Source organism: Heteronotia binoei, chromosome 19 (genome assembly GCF_032191835.1).
Source record: "Heteronotia binoei isolate CCM8104 ecotype False Entrance Well chromosome 19, APGP_CSIRO_Hbin_v1, whole genome shotgun sequence".
Lineage (NCBI taxonomy): Eukaryota > Metazoa > Chordata > Lepidosauria > Squamata > Gekkonidae > Heteronotia > Heteronotia binoei.
The window spans coordinates 21328148-21344002 of NC_083241.1; the positions used below are offsets into that span (position 1 = coordinate 21328148).

The window sequence follows — 15855 nt, forward strand, 5'->3', positions numbered from 1 at the left end:
TGAGTTTTCCTTCTGATGCTGTTAAAGTTGAAATGTTCCACAGATTAGGGCCGATGATATTCTCTTCTCGACGTCGATTACAGAGAGGGAGAAATCAGATGAAAAACACACATCCAGTCCAGAATATTCCTATGTTTTCTTTTTAGTCAATCCCATATTACTCATCTATCTTTATGATCCAAAGCACTCCAGATTGAGAGAGATGTAAAATTCTCTTCTTGTGATATCTTCGTCAAGGCATTATGAACTTCTCATAGAAGAGAAACCTTCTTCACATGATTGACAACACCTTTGTTTGTAGACTTCTATCAAGCACAATTTTAGGTGCTTTACATATGTACAGTAGTGAGTAGTATCCTTGCATTCACCTTCTGGAAAATACATTGAAACATTACACGAATTGAAAAAAGGACTGATATGTAGCATCACGGAGTTTTGATGCTAACTTTCTACACCAGCATCCCATCTCACGAAACACAGGTTTAAGATCTACATAAAAACATTTAACTCCTCACTTCTGACGTCTTTTACAAAATGGTTGCAGAACAACCCACAGGAGACTCAATTGTGAGGAAGCTGCATTAAAAGGGCCCAGGTCCAGTCAACGGCTCTGTCTAAATCTAACCTAGGAGTTCCATGGCTTACTTCTTCTTCAGTATCAACTGACTGGGGCAAACACTGCTCAGTAATTTCTGGGAAGGGCCGATTTCACTCAAGACCTGGCTCATCACGTTCAGTCTCGTGTTCAAGGTTGCTCTCTAAACACAATTGCTGCCAAGTGAGCAGAGGTTTTCTAAATAAATAAATAAATAAACGTTTACATACTGTCACAGGAAGTGACATTGCAGTGTTGCCAAGTCACCGGTCTCTTCCTCCAGGTGCAGTACTGATCTGCCACGGGTCTCTTGCTTCTCCTGTGGATGCAGTCGACATGTCGCGACTGGAACCCGCTTCCACAGTCCACGCTGCAGGGTCGCCAGGGTCCTGTCTGCCAAAATACGTCACATTTGTCTGTGGAGCAGTTTCTTCTAAGAGTTGGTCTTGTGAGGGGTAAGAGAAGAAGAAGAGAAACCAAAACATGGTTTTAGTTCAGTGGATTCTGGAATTACCAGATTGCCTGCAGCCAAAGAATGGTATGGCTGCTTAGTTGGTTCAGCTGCACCTTCCTCTACTGCTCCTTTGACCCTCTGAAACCCAAGGGACAGGAAAAGCCACAACAGGGGTCTAGACCTAGCTGAAGGCTCTACCCAGTTGGTTCCCTGGCTTACAGCCTTCTTCACCTACCATTCTCCTTCCCGCAAACCACACAACACTTCCCTGTCCCAGGGCCCTTGATGAGGTTTCGCTCCAGTCCTATTTTCTCCTTTTGCAAGGGCTGCATCCATACATAGTTGAATAGTACCCTATTGATGTGTTATGGAAGTCAGTTACAACTGGACTGTTCTGATCCACACCGGAAAATCAAGTAGTGAATGGCTGCTATTGCACAATACTTATAAAATATCCCACAATGTGCAGACAGAAGCCCAGGGGCTCGATCTAGCCAGCCCCTCCTACAGCCCGTTCCATACGGCTTTTGTACATGGAGGCCCCACAATTCTCAGCACAGCCTCTTTGGATGGCCACAGAGGACACCTCCTTTCTTCTTCATCAGCAGAAAAGCTGGTTGGATCCAGCCTCAGGTCTTCCAACCATCCACCCTGTCCTGCTTATTTTGCCTGATCTCTGCCTAGTTCTCCAGTCTCTGTCTCTGCTCTCCCCTTTTCCTCCAGACCTCTGAGAAGAGGAATTCAGGCTCAGAGGGTACACAGATCAATTCTGGGGGGAGGGAACTGCCACACAAGCCCCCTTGTGTGTCACAGGGATCTTGGTTGCTGTGTTCCCAAGAACTCTCTAATGTCTAGGGGAAACTCAGGGTAGCCAAGAGAGCTCATTTGCCAAGGTCTCTTTACTCTCTACTACATTGCAGGATGGCACAAGGGACCTGCTTAAAGATTTTTGTTTCTTTCCTAAGAAGTGGAATTGCTGGCTGAAGCCCAGAACAACCCTCCAGTTAGCCATGATCCCTCTTAACGAAGGCTCCCCAGTAGGAAGAGTAGGGCTGTGGGGGTGCATTTCGGGGTTCCAGTCAATGATTCTGCCACTCAGAGCCACTGAAGGAACCATACGGTCCAGGGGATATTAGCAAAGTAATGGGAGGACATTTGCCAAGTTCACTAAGATGTGAGATCTCAAAAAGGCACTTCTGTGGTGCTGTGAAATCATTTGGGGAGGGACGGTGGCTTAGTGGTAGAGCATCTGCTTGGGAAGCAGAAGGTCCCAGGTTCAATCCCCGGCATCTCCAACTAAAAAAGGGTCCAGGCAAGTAGGTGTGAAAAAACTCAGCTTGAGAACCTGGAGAGCCGCTGCCAGTCTGAGTAGACAATACTGACTTTGATGGACCAAGGGTCTGATTCAGTATAAGGCAGCTTCATATGTTCATGCCCTGCTGCAAAGCCTATGAACATGGTCTAAGGAGGGGAGATAGGGGTAGGTGGGCTGTCTCCCCTCTCTGCTGCTGGGGTGCTGCTCTGGGTTGCAAGACCCAAATCAATGAAATGTGCACAGATATTCATCTACAAACCAGTTTAAAGGTTACCAGCACCCAAATATCTAGAGAAGGCTACTCAGACAAGGGCTTGCTGAGGTGTGAACCTCAGGGAGAGATTGAAGCCTGAACAAGAGAGACCTCTGGGAAATGACTCCTCTCTAGCATAACTCCCCTACTCTTCTGAAGAAGAAGAAGAAGATATTGGATTTATACCTGCCCTCCTTTCTTAAAAGTCTCAGAGCGGCTCACAATCTCTTTTCCCTTCCTCCCTCACAACAGACGCCCTGTGAGGTGGGTGGGGATGGAGAGGGCTCTCACAGCAGCTGCCCTTTCAAGGACAACCTCTGCCAGGGCTATGGCTGACCCAAGGCCATGCTAGCAGGTGCAAGTGGGGGAGTGGGGAATCAAATCCGGTTCTCCCAGATAAGAGTCTGCACACTTAACCACTACACTAAACTGGCTCTCTGAGGATATCCCTCCCTGTGCTCTGATTCAGAAGGAGGAGGAGGTGGTAAGCAGCCCTGTTGGATGGCCTAACCAGATGTTCGCCACTCTCTCAGCACACGACGGTCTGGAAACACCAAGTAAAAGACACACAAGGCATAAAAACTTGTTGAGCCCAATTCCTGCCCAGCATCAGCGATACCTTTTCCCTTCGTCACAGCGTGAGTATGATGCCGCCGATCCATTCTGGTGCTGACACCGAACAAGACGGTGCTGCAAGCCCACAGTGCGATCGATGCAGCGCCCAGCACACTGCCAAGGAAAGGAAGAGGACATGAGAAAAGCAGAGGAGCTATGTCGCCCACTGCAAGACCCCGATCAATGAAATGTACACAGATACTCATCTGCGAATCATCTGCGGGGGATACAGATACTCATCTGCGGCGGATTTTACATTCATTTCTAAGAAAGGTTGCAGTATAATTGATTATATTACTGTCCCTTTCTCACTAGAATTTTACATAAAAGATTTCTGTATAGGTGATCTGTATAGGTGATCTCATTATTAGTGATCACCTTCCACTTATCTTGACCCTTCATACAGAGTCTTCCCCAGACTCTTCCCTTAATCCCTCTATACACTTGTTGGAGTCTATGTCCTTACCAAAAATCTGCTGGAATAGTTAGACTAAACAAGCAGCTCAGTTACTTTTAAATTCTCATTCCCTTTTGAATCTCAGAAGGGTTTTAACCACCGCAACGAATTCTTCAGTGCTAACAATAGCCTATGATTCTCTAGTATCTAACATTCTTAGTTCACTAAATGTTAAACCTAAAAATGTAAAAAAGGAAAGAAACATAAAATCTCTGCAGCCCTGGTTTGATGAAGAATGTAGAGCCGTTAAAACTCTGTTGCATAACACCTACAGATGCTACTGCGACTCTGGGGCTTTGTCTTTACCATTAGAGTACTTTGATCTTAAAAATCAGCTGTCCCAGGTTATTATAAGCAAAAAGAATGATTATGCTAAACTTCAATGGGAAGAGCTATACCAGGCCATAATCTTAAAGTAAAAAATTCTGGTCTATTGTTTCAGAGGCCCATAGAGTTGATGCCCCTTCTATGTCTGCCATTTCCCCCAATGTCTGGTACCAATATTTCTTCTCTATGTTCTCCCAAAGTAAACTATACACTTCTAGACCTTTCGAACTTTCTCAGGTAGATCTTTTGGAGTGGCCCTCTGTGACTTCTGATGAAGTTAAAGATCTAATTTTGCAATTGAAATCAGGTTAAGCTGCAGGACCAGATGTTATTCCCTCTGAAATCCTAAAGTTAGATCCAGATTGGTGGGCTACTCCGCTCGCATCTCTCTTTACTAGTATTAACAGAACAGGCATAATTCCTAAAGCCTGGCTTAATTCAATAGTGGTTCCAATTTATAAAAAAGGAGATCCTGCCATTCCAAATAATTACAGGCCGATTAATCTCCTATCCACTATTGGTAAATTATATTCTAAGTATCTGCTGAGGAAACTTGAACAATGGATGACACGAGAAAAAATTCTTGGTCCAGAACAGCTGGGTTTTTGTAAAGGCAAAACTACTCTCGATCATTGTAATACTTTGACCCATCTAGTTTCCAAATACACTATTGGGGAAAAGATGAAATTGTATGTAGCCTTTTTAGACTTAAAGGGAGCATTTGATTCAATTGACAGAGACCTGTTGTGGGATAAACTGGAACAAACAAGTATTGATAAAAGACTTCTTAAGCTCATTAAACAATCATATATTTTCAACTTTTGTCAAGTCAAATGCTCTTTATCAGGCAATCTTATGTCAAAAATCCCGTTAAGAAAGGGGGTTAAACAAGGTTGTGTGTTGGCCCCCTTTTTGTTTAACCTCTTTCTTAATGATCTTGCTCCCTTTTTGTCAGATACTGACCATCATAGTCCAAAACTTGGTGCCAGACATGTTCCCTTACTGTTATATGCGGACAATACAGTCTTACTATCTTGTTCCAGAATTGGATTAAAGCATTTGCTTGTTCGCTGTATCACCTTCCTTAACAACAATAAGCTCCTATTGAACTATGACAAATCTAAAATTGTTGTTTTTTCCAAATCTTGGAAACCAACTAAATGGTCAATAGACAGCAAAGAGATAGAACAAGTAAAATACTACAAATACCTAGGAATTCATTTTCAATATAATACACTTTGGACTAATCATCGTAACTGTATAATTAAGTCAGTCAATGTTAGCATTGCAGCTATCCAGCGCTTCTTTTACAGCAGAGACAATCAGTTTATCCCAGCTGCGCTAAAAATCTTTAAGGCTAAAGTGATACCGCAGCTTTTATATGGGGCCCCAGTGTGGATCACAGCCTTGGATAATAACATTGAAGGTGTCCAATCAAAATTCCTACGGAAAATTCTGGGATTCCCAAAGTGCGTACCATATGCAGTTTTGTGTTTAGAAACAGGGACGAATCTTGTGGAAACACAAGCATGGCTAATGTCACTTAAATACTGGCTACGGCTACATTTCCACTCGGACTCAGAGAGCCTTTTATATCAACTGCTCTCAGAATCTAATTTGTCAAATTGGCTAGTATTTATTGAGAGGAAAATAAAATCTATGGGCATTGATTTAGATTCACTTCTTATGCTATCCTTAAAAGATGCTTTTTTGAAACTTAAGCTCAGAATTCTAGATATTGAAATGCAAACGTTATATAGCCTGGCCAACAAGTCTTGCTCCCCGCTGAATTTCGAACTTCCTCTCTCAGTAGGGAAATTAGCGTCGTATTTCTCCTCTCTACAAGCTCCACAGCAACGGCGTGCGTTCTCTTTAACGAGATGTAATGCATTACCATCTGCTATCCTATTTGGTAGATTTAACAGGATTGAGTACTCTAATAGACACTGTCTTTGTAATTCCAAGTGTATTGAAACTATTTCCCATGTATTATTGAACTGTCCTCTTTATGATGATATTCGTTGTATATACCTGAAAGATATCTTAGCAGATATGTTGGGCTGTGCTGATTCAGGCAAAGTCCACAAACTTTTAAATGACACTTGCGCTTAGGTAACTTTAATGGTGGCTAGATTTCTCCAACAGGCCATGGAAATACGACAGAGAATGATTCTGGAATGACCACATTTTATTTGTTTTAATTATTTGGCTAAACTCAACTCATATATATTTTTCTTATTTTATGTATATTAGCTCCCTATGTACTCTATAATCTAGGATTTTATATTATTTATATTGCTATTTTACTGCTAAATCTGTTTTATGCCAATAAAGGCTTGCTGTTTGCTGTTTGCAGTTCAAAGGCTACCAGCAGCACCCAAATATCCAGAAACAGAACCCAAAACAAGGCTAGGCAGATAGAGGCTCACTGATGTGTGAATTGCTTTACATCCAGGAGACACAGTAAAAGGGGGGGGGGGGGGAATCTGGAACACACCCATGAGGGAGACAAGTCCAGACATTCACCCTGTACAGTGTGGTCAACAGGGGTACCCCCTCCCCCCATTGATGAATACATAAAGCTGCCTTATACTGCATCAGATCATGGGCCTACTGAAGTCAGTCTTAGCTATCTGGACTGGCAACAGGTCTCCAGGATCTCAGGTAAGAAATCTTTCACATCACCTGCTACTTGATCCTTTTAGCTGGGATTGAATCTGGGACCTTCCAAATGCAAAGGAGATGTTCTGCCACTGAGCCACAGTCCTGCAAAAGGTGCCCAGAGCGTACCTTTGCTTTCAACCATATAAATGCATGGCTGCAAGGAACGGGCACTGAGAAGCAAAGTAGATCTGGCTCTGCTCCTTGAACTCCAAAAGAGAAGCAAGGGAGAGATTCCAAATGTAATAAATGGATGGATGAATGAATGAATGAATGAATGAATGAATGAATACATATGTGCACTTAGGTATCATCTGCAATAGGAGCAAGGCCTGTCCATCAATTATGATCGTGTCCCACACAGGGGTCGTGCAATAGGTCTCTGGCTGGAGATCACATGGACATTGTCATGGGTGAGGTGGGTTCCTGGAGGGAACGTCTAAGTGAGAGAAACTGAGTCAGGAGTCCAACCCAAGGGTTTAGAGCCAAGCAAGCCATTACCAAGGGGCTGTCTAAGATGTACAGTCAAGGGGTACTCAAAAATAGGAATCTAGCAGAGCTGAAAGCCATAGTCAGAAGCCAGTCCAAGGGTCACACAAGTGAAGCATGCTCCAAGGCTGAGATCACAGAGCCAGTGATAAAATGATTTCTTGCTCCCACTCCTAACAGACTCCCTTAGCTGGTTTTATAGGCATGTGTCTAAGGGTCAAATTTGTAGCCAGCTGCTCGGGAGTAATTCCACAACTACTCAAACAGCCAGGGGGCAAGCAAGCACTCTGTTGTCTCTCCTGCAGTTCTGCTCTGCTCGTAGCCTCTATTTGTGGTGCTCAAAGGGTGCAGGTGATACTGGAGGTTGGGAACCATCAGCTTAGTTTCACCTGTTGACTCAGGGCTGGAGACTGGCACTGTGGCTCTGCACCAGCTGCTGGCTGTGAATCCTGATGGGTTTGCAGTTCTCTTCCAGCTTGCTGACCTCTGCTGACTCGGAGCTTGCTACATGTGGCTCCTCTTCTCCTGAGGAGTCCTCACTGAGCCCTGGCTGACTCATGACAGACACACTGAGTCTTCTTAATGCAAGGGAGGACAGGCTTTATGCTTCTGGGAGCTGCTTAATTAATTCAAGAGCTTGGGGAGTTCCAGGAACAAAAACTGCAGCTCAGTGGGTGCAGACTCATTAAATGGTGACTTGAACAAGAATGAGTGTTTCAGGGTAGCTCTGCAGTTTCCCCAAAGCAAGCCCCCACATTTTAAGTTCCCTGTGGCTCAGTGGTTGAGCATCTGCTTGGCATGCAGAATGTCCCAGGTTCAACCTCCAGTTAAAAGGATCAGGTTGTAGTGCAATGGGAAAGAATTTTACCCTGGAGAGCTACTGACTTTGATGGGACCGTGGTCTGATTCAGTATAAGGCAGTGTTTCCCCTGAAAGAGGCAAACAGCTATTTTGCTGCAATGTAGAGGAATGTCAACAGCATGCTCATTTCCCATTTGGAGCAAAGGTGTATGTGTGCACTCATGGAGGCGGAAGAGAGGTGGATGAGAAAGAGGGCATTCTCCCATTGAGAGCATAGGGGGTGTGTGTGCACGCATACATGCCTCCTCAGGAAAGAAGAGAAGCCGCTACAGTAGCTTTAAAATAGAAGGATAAGAGAGAGATAGCAAAAGCACTGGAAGAGAAGCAGAGAGCTACTTCTAATGGCTCAGAGAGTTACTGGCCACTCCCAAGCATCATTCTGCCCACCCCTGCCTTGTTTAATACGCAGCCCCTCTCTTCACAGGCACCCTATGCGGAATAATTACAAGCATTTGCTACTGTCTAAACAGCAGCCATGAGAAGAATTGTTCTTTTTTCTTTCCATGCTTGGTGTCATGATTAATTTGACAGTGGTGTTAAAATTCAAAGCATTTGGCTGTGGTTTCCATAGCGAGGAATAAGTTATGATTGAAGCTGAATAAATATTTCAGAAGATCTCTCAGCTAAAAAAAAATAATAATAAACTCAGCACACCCAACCATTTTACTGTGCAAAGGGGCCAAATGCCTGAAGTAGCTGAAGAAGGTCCAGCAACCACTTGGTAGTTGGTGATTCGAACTTTAGGCAAGTAGACAGCTGGGTGGCAAAACCGCGTACTGACCGTATGGTGACTTGCCTGCCTGGTGCGAAGGTAGCGGACATTATGCGTGTAGTAAATATACTGATAGACAGTGCTGGAAAGGAGCCAGTGGTCGTGGTGCATGTTGGCACCAATGATGTGGGGAAATGCAGTTGTGAGGTCCTGGAGGAAAAATTTAGGCTGCTAGGTGGGAGACTTAAGGCCAGGACCTCCAAGGTAGCCTTCTCAGAAGTGCTACCTGTTCCACGTGCAGGGCTGGAGAGACAGGCACAAATTAGAAGTCTCAATGTGTGGATGAGACGATGATGTAAGGAGGAAGGGTTTAAGTTTGTTAGGCACTGGGATGCTTTCTGGAACAAGCGGGAGCTGTACAAAAGAAACGGTCTCCACTTGTCCCCAGATGGAACCAGGCTGCTGGCGCTTAAAATCAAAAAGGTGGCAGAGCAGTTTTTAAACTAAATCTTGGGGGAAAGCCAACAGGAGATGAAATGTCTCTGGTTTGGGAGGACTCATCTCAAAGAGATGAAGGGTTAGCTGTTACTTTTCTACCAGGTAATGGATCAGAGTTGTCCACTGAGATGGTGACAGAATGGACTGCCTACCAGAGTCTCGAGGCGGCAGGAGGAAGATGGCGGGCCTAGCTTGCCTGGGAAATTATAGATGTTTGTACACAAATGCTAGAAGTGTTCAAAGTAAAATTGGTTAGTTGGAATGCTTAGTGTTTAGTGTTGTTAGAAAACATAGACATGGTGGGAATTTCAGAAACTTGGTGGAATGAGGAGAATCAGTGGGACACAGTGATTCCTGGATATAAGTTATATTGGAAGGATAGGGAGGGAAGGGTTGGAGGTAGGGTGGCTCTGTATGTCAGAGAGGGCATACGGTCCAGTAAGACTGAGGTCAGAGAATTAGATTCCCTTCTAGAAATGCTTTGGGTTGAAATAGAGGGCCCAAAAGGAAATTTAACTATGGCAGTTTGTTATCGCCCACCAAATCAAAAGATAGAGGACGATTATAATATTATAATATTATCATATTATAATATGATGAAAGATAGTGGCTAGATGTAAAAACTGTGTCACCATAGGTGATTTTAACTACCCGCAGATTGATTGGGTCAATATGTGTTCTGGTCGAGAGAAAGAGATTTCTTGATGCTCTCAATGAGCAGATGGTCTCTGAACCTACCAGGGGTGGGGCGATCCTGGATTTGGTCCTAAGTAATGCCCAAGACTTGGTGAGAGATGTAAAAGTGATCACACCGCTTGGGAGCAGTGACTATAACGTTATTTATTTCACCGTTTGTATAAATAGAGAGTTGCCCCAAAATACCGGCACAACCACGTTTAACTTTAAAAGGGATAAATTCTCTGAGATGAGGAGGCATGTGAAGGGGAAACTGAAAGGAAAGGTAAATACAGTTAAAACCCTTGGGGAAGCTTGGAGGCTATTTAAAACGACACTCCTAGAAGCTCAGATAAAATATATACCACAAGTTAGGAAAGGCACAAACAGGTATAAGAAAAGGCCTGCATGGTTAACAAACAAAGTAATGGAAGCTGTAAAAGGTAAGAAGGGCTTCTTTAAGCGGTGGAAAGCTAGTCCAAATGAGATTAATAAAAGGGAACACAGGCTGTGGCAAATCAAATGCAAGACTGTGATCAGGCAGGCAAAAAGGGACGATGAGGAGCATATTGCAAAAAACATAAAGACCAACAATAAAAATTTCTTCAAATATATTAGAAGCAGGAAACCAGCCAGGGAGGCAGTGGGGCCCTTGGATGACCAAGGGGTGAAAGGATTACTGAAGGAGGATAGGGAAATGGCTGAGAAGCTGAATGCATTTTTTGCCTCCGTCTTCACTGTGGAAGGTGAGAAGTGTTTGCCTGCTCCAGAACCACTTATTTTGGAAGGGGTGTTGAAAGATCTGAGTCAGATTGAGGTGACAAGAGAGGAGGTCCTACAACTGATAGACGAATTAAAAACTAATGTCACCAGGTCCAGGTGGCATACATCCAAGAGTTCTAAAAGAACTCAAAGTTGAACTTGTGGATCTTCTGACAAAAATATGTAATCTTTCATTGAAATCTGCCTCTGTTCCTGAGAACTGGAAAGTAGCAAACATCACCCCCATCTTTAAACAGAGTTCCAGAGGAGATCCGGGAAACAACAGGCCAGTCAGTCTGACTTCAATACCAGGAAAGTTGGCAGAAACCATTATCAAGGACAGAATGAGTAGGCACATTGAGGAACACAAGTTATTGAGGAAGACTCAGCATGGGTTCTGTATGGGAAGATCTTGCCTCACTAATCTGTTACATTTCTTTGAAGGGTGAACAAACATGTGGACAAAGGAGACCCGATAGATATTGTTTACCTTGACTTCCAGAAAGCTTTTGATAAAGTTCCTCATCAAAGGCTCCTTAGTAAGCTCGAGAGTCATGGAGTAAAAGGACAGGTCCTCTTGTGGATCAAAAACTGGCTAATTAATAGGAAGCAGAGAGTGAGTATAAATGGGCAGTCTTCACAGTGGAGGATGGTAAGCAGTGGAGTGCCGCAGGGCTCAGTACTGGGTCCCATGCTCTTTAACTTGTTCATAAATGATTTGAAGTTGAGAGTGAGCAGTGAAGTGGCCAAGTTTGCAGATGACACTAAATTGTTCAGGGTGGTGAGAACCAGAGAGGATTGTGAGGAACTCCAAAGGGATCTGTTGAGGCTGGGTGAGTAGGCGTCACTGTGGCAGATGAGGTTCAATGTGGCCAAGTGCAAAGTAATGCACATTGGGGCCAAGAATCCCAGCTAAAAATACAAGTTGATGGGGTGTGAACTGGCAGAGACTGACCAAGAGAGAGAACTTGGGGTCGTGGTAGATAACTCACTGAAAATGTCAAGACATTGTGCGACTGCAATAAAAAAGGCCAACGCCATGCTGGGAATTATTAGGAAGAGAACTGAAAAGAAATCAGCCAGTATCATAATGCCCCTGTATAAATCGATGGTGCGGTCTCATTTGGAATACTGTGTGCAATTCTGGTCACCGCACCTCAAAAAGGATATTATAGCAATGGAAAAAGTCCAGAAAAGGGCAACTAGAATGATTAAAGGGTTGGAACACTTTCCCTATGAAGAAAGGTTAAAACGCTTGGGGCTCTTTAGCTTGGAGAAACGTCGACTGCGGAGTGACATGATAGAGGTTTACAAGATTATGCATGGGATGGAGAAAGTAGAGAAAGAAGTATTTTTCTCCCTTTCTCACAATACAAGAACTCGTGGGCATTCGATGAAATTGCTGAGCAGTCGGGTTAGAACGGATAAAAGGAGGTACTTCTTCATCCAAAGGGTGATTAACATGTGGAATTCACTGCCACAGTAGGTGGTAGCAGCTACAAGCATAGCCGGCTTCAAGAGGGGGTTAGATAAAAATATGGAGCAGAGGTCCATCAGTGGCTATTAGCCACAGTGTGTATATGTGTGTGTGTGCGTGCGTGCGTGCGTGTGTGTATATGTATGTATGTATAGATAGATAGATAGATAGATAGATAGATAGATAGATAGATAGATAGATAGATAGATAGATAGATAAATTTTTTTTGCCACTGTGTGACACAGAGTGTTGGACTGGATGGGCCTTTGGCCTGATCCAACATGGCTTCTCTTATGTTCTTGTGCTGGATGGCCCCTTCAGAAAAAGAAGGTTCCCTCCTCCTGCTGTTCCCTCCCCAAAATGGTCTGCTTCTGAGTCCTCTTGCCACAGGCACTATTCAGCTGCACCGACTTCTGTTTGGGCTCTGCAATGGAAAACCATGGTGCCACATAAGGGACAGATGTGGGCCCAAGGACCACTGGTTGCTAGTTCCCTGAACAAGGACTCGGTTTACGGTGTACAGCCCACCTTCCCCCTTTTCAGGTACGAATCTTGCCAAAAACATTTCTATTTACTCCAACCTTTTGTTTCAGAATTTTGCAGTGATGATACTGACTGTGTAATGACTTTTAAATGCTTCAGTTCTTTTGCTAGTTTATTGGCTGCTTGCTCATCCTTTTTATTTGTTATGATGGACTGGTTCTATCTGATTGTAAGTCACCCGGAGGGCCAGTAATGGCAGGAAGGAGGGGTAGAAATGTAAACAAAGTATCTGCTTATTTATCTCTGCCTAGCTCTATAGGTGGGCTTGCCTACATCACCGTGATGTGCATTATTAAGCCATGCTGCCGGGCAGTCATGACTCATGTCAACAGGGTTGGTTTGGAAAACCCTGTCAGACCATGTTTAGTGACAGCCCCGCCAGTGTGCAGCCTAATGTGCGGGACCAGTATGAGAGTTAATTACCTGACCCCATGGATGAATTATCCATCCTGGACATGAATATCCCACACAAGGTGTCCTTTCCACAGGCCGCTCTCTGTATGCACAAGTGCTTGGAGGCACCGTTACAGCAGCACCGTTGGCTTTGACTTGTTTGCAAATTCTTTGCCGCTGACGAAACCCATAGCCGCATGAAGCAGAGCATTCAGACCAGGCACTCGTTGCCCACCTGAGAAGGAAAATTAAAAAGGCAACCATAAAACAAGCTAAAATCATCACATGCCAAACTGATTTAACTGCGTTACTCATTTTGACTCTGGATGGGCTATGGAGCAATCTGACTAGCCTAAGCTCATCTGAGCTGGGAGGGCTTCTAGTGTCCTGGCCCCACTGGTGGACCTCCTGATGGCACCTGGGTTTTTTGGCCACTGTGTGACACTGAGTTAGGAAAGCTAAAGTTCACTATGAGCCTACGCTAGTGAGAACAACGAAAAAAGGGTTCTTTTCTAATGTACAAAGTAAGAAAAAGAACAAGGACATGGTAGGTTCCTTGCAAGGACAGGAAAGTGGAATTGTAGCAGGTGATGAAGAAAGGGTGGAACTGCTCAATCTCTACTTTTCCTCAGTCTTCTCTTGAGAGAGAAAAGGTGCTCAGTCTGGGAAAAATAGGACACATGATGAGGGAAGGGAGTTGCAACCTAGGATCAGCATAGGGGTAGTACATAAACACCTAGTTTCTTTGAATGAAACTAAGTCCTTGGGGCCAAATGAACTACATTCAAGGATGCTAAAAGAACCTGCGGACATAATTTCTGATCCTTTGGCTATTATTTTTGAGAATTCTTGGGGAACAGGTAACGTGAGGTGCCAGAAGATAGGAAGTGGGCAAATGTCACCCCCATCTTCAAAAAGGGGGAAATGGAGAATCTAGGTAACTACTGACTGTCAACTTGACATGTATACCTGGAAAAGTTTTAGAACAAATCATCAGACAGTCCTTGAGCATTTAGAAAGGACAGGTGTGATCACTAAGAGCCACCATGAAACCCATCGTGGCTCTTAGTGATCACACCTGTCCTTTCTAAATGTCAGAATAACCTTATATCTTTTTTTTGAGAAAGTTAATACCTTGCTGGATCAGGGGATTGTTGTAGAGACATCTTAATTTCAGTAAGGCTTCTGATAAGGTTCTACATACTATTCTTGTTGACAAATTGGTCAAATGTGGTTTGGATCCTATTAATGTTAGCTGGATCTTTAACTGGTTGACAGATCGCAGTATGCTTGTGAATGGTTCCTCATCCTTTTGGAGAGGAGTGACAAGTGGAGTGCCTCAAGGACCTGCCTTGGGACCTGTTTTGTTTAATCATAGAATCATAGAATTGGAAGGGACCTCCAAGGGAAATAGCCCGGCCTGACAAGGTCTCATTTATGTCATATCTGGCCGTCATAACAAATGAGTTTGACACCCCAATTTAGGGGTTTTAGTGGATAATTAATTGAACATGAGTCATCAGTGTAATGCAGTAGCTAAAAAGGTAAATGCAATTTTGGGCTGTATCAACAGAAGTCTAGTGTCCAGATAATGTGACATTATGGTATTGCTTTACTCTGCTCTAGTTTGAGCCTGAGCCCCATGGCACAGAGTGGTAAAGCTGCAGTACTGCAGTCTGAGCTCCCTGCTCACAACCTGAGTTCGATACGCAACGTCACCCCAGAGCCGGAAATGACTGGTGCTTGCACAGGGGACTACCTTTACCTTTTTAGTTTGACCTCACCTAGAGTACTGTGTTCAGTTTTGGGCACCATAATTTAATAAGGGCATAGACAAGCTGGAACGGGTCCAAAGGAGGGCAACAAAGATGGTGAGAGGTCTGGAGACCAAGGCCGATTCTGCATTGATGTTTAAGCCAGCTTTTCTGTGGACTGAAGCTGGCTTATATAAATCCGGAGTATCCTCGAACAATCCACACTGTCTGGGTGCGATGATCCTGAGGGCTGTATTGATTCACTTATCCACAAGGTGGCGGCATTGCTCTCATTGCTTTTGGACCACAGATCCTTATGGATCCACATGATTTCTGCTTTATTGGTTGCAGCCACCATGCTGTGTCATGATTCCAAAGATGCAGAAAGGCTTAGGGAAGTCGTACACCCTTGTTCTACATGCTGTACTCTTGGCTCACCAGGTCATGCTAAGCCAGTATGTTGTAGTGGTTGGAATATTACATTAGGATCTAGTAAACCTAGGTTCAAATCCTGACTGCCATGGAAGCTTGCTGTGTGACCTCAGGACAGTCATGCACTCTCTGCCTAACCCACCTTGCAGGGTTTTTGTGAGTATAAAAGTGGAGGACAGGAGAATGATGTCAGCCCCTTTGCTTTCATTGGGGAGAAAAGTGATACATGCACGAAGCCAGCAAACAAAGGTAGTTTTGGAGACTAATGGAATGAGATGCAAAAGGAGAACCCATCCTCGAGTCCTCCCATATACATGTGGAATGTGGGGTGTGGCTGGGCCTTTTCCCTCATCAAATATGACTGAGGACAGAAGTGTTGCCATACATATGTGATATGTGTCTTGATGGGACACCTTGAGAATGAAACAGGGTCAGTGGCAAAGGGTTGACTTTTTTCCATACATCACTTATCTGCTTAGAATTAAAACTTATTGAGTCTTCTTTTAATTACAATAAAAACATAGTGATTTTGCATAATCTGTGGTTTTCCCATGAGAGAGCAAGCTGTGCACTCCGCCTTCT

The 15855-nt window shown here is 44.0% G+C and overlaps 1 protein-coding gene across 1 annotated transcript in view; it reads right to left on the reverse strand.

Moving 5' to 3' along the window:
- Nucleotides 1–123: 123 nt before the first annotated feature.
- LOC132587964 (ADAMTS-like protein 3) overlaps nt 124–15855 on the reverse strand; it is a 34938-nt gene continuing 19206 nt past the window's right edge. Inside the window, exons 6-9 of the mRNA XM_060260377.1 lie at nt 13118–13322; nt 3237–3346; nt 826–1040; nt 124–371 (exon numbers count right to left, since the gene is read on the reverse strand). Coding sequence (XP_060116360.1) covers nt 241–371; nt 826–1040; nt 3237–3346; nt 13118–13322 — 661 coding nt within the window. The 3' untranslated portion in view covers nt 124–240. The remainder of the gene's footprint in view (nt 372–825; nt 1041–3236; nt 3347–13117; nt 13323–15855) is intronic.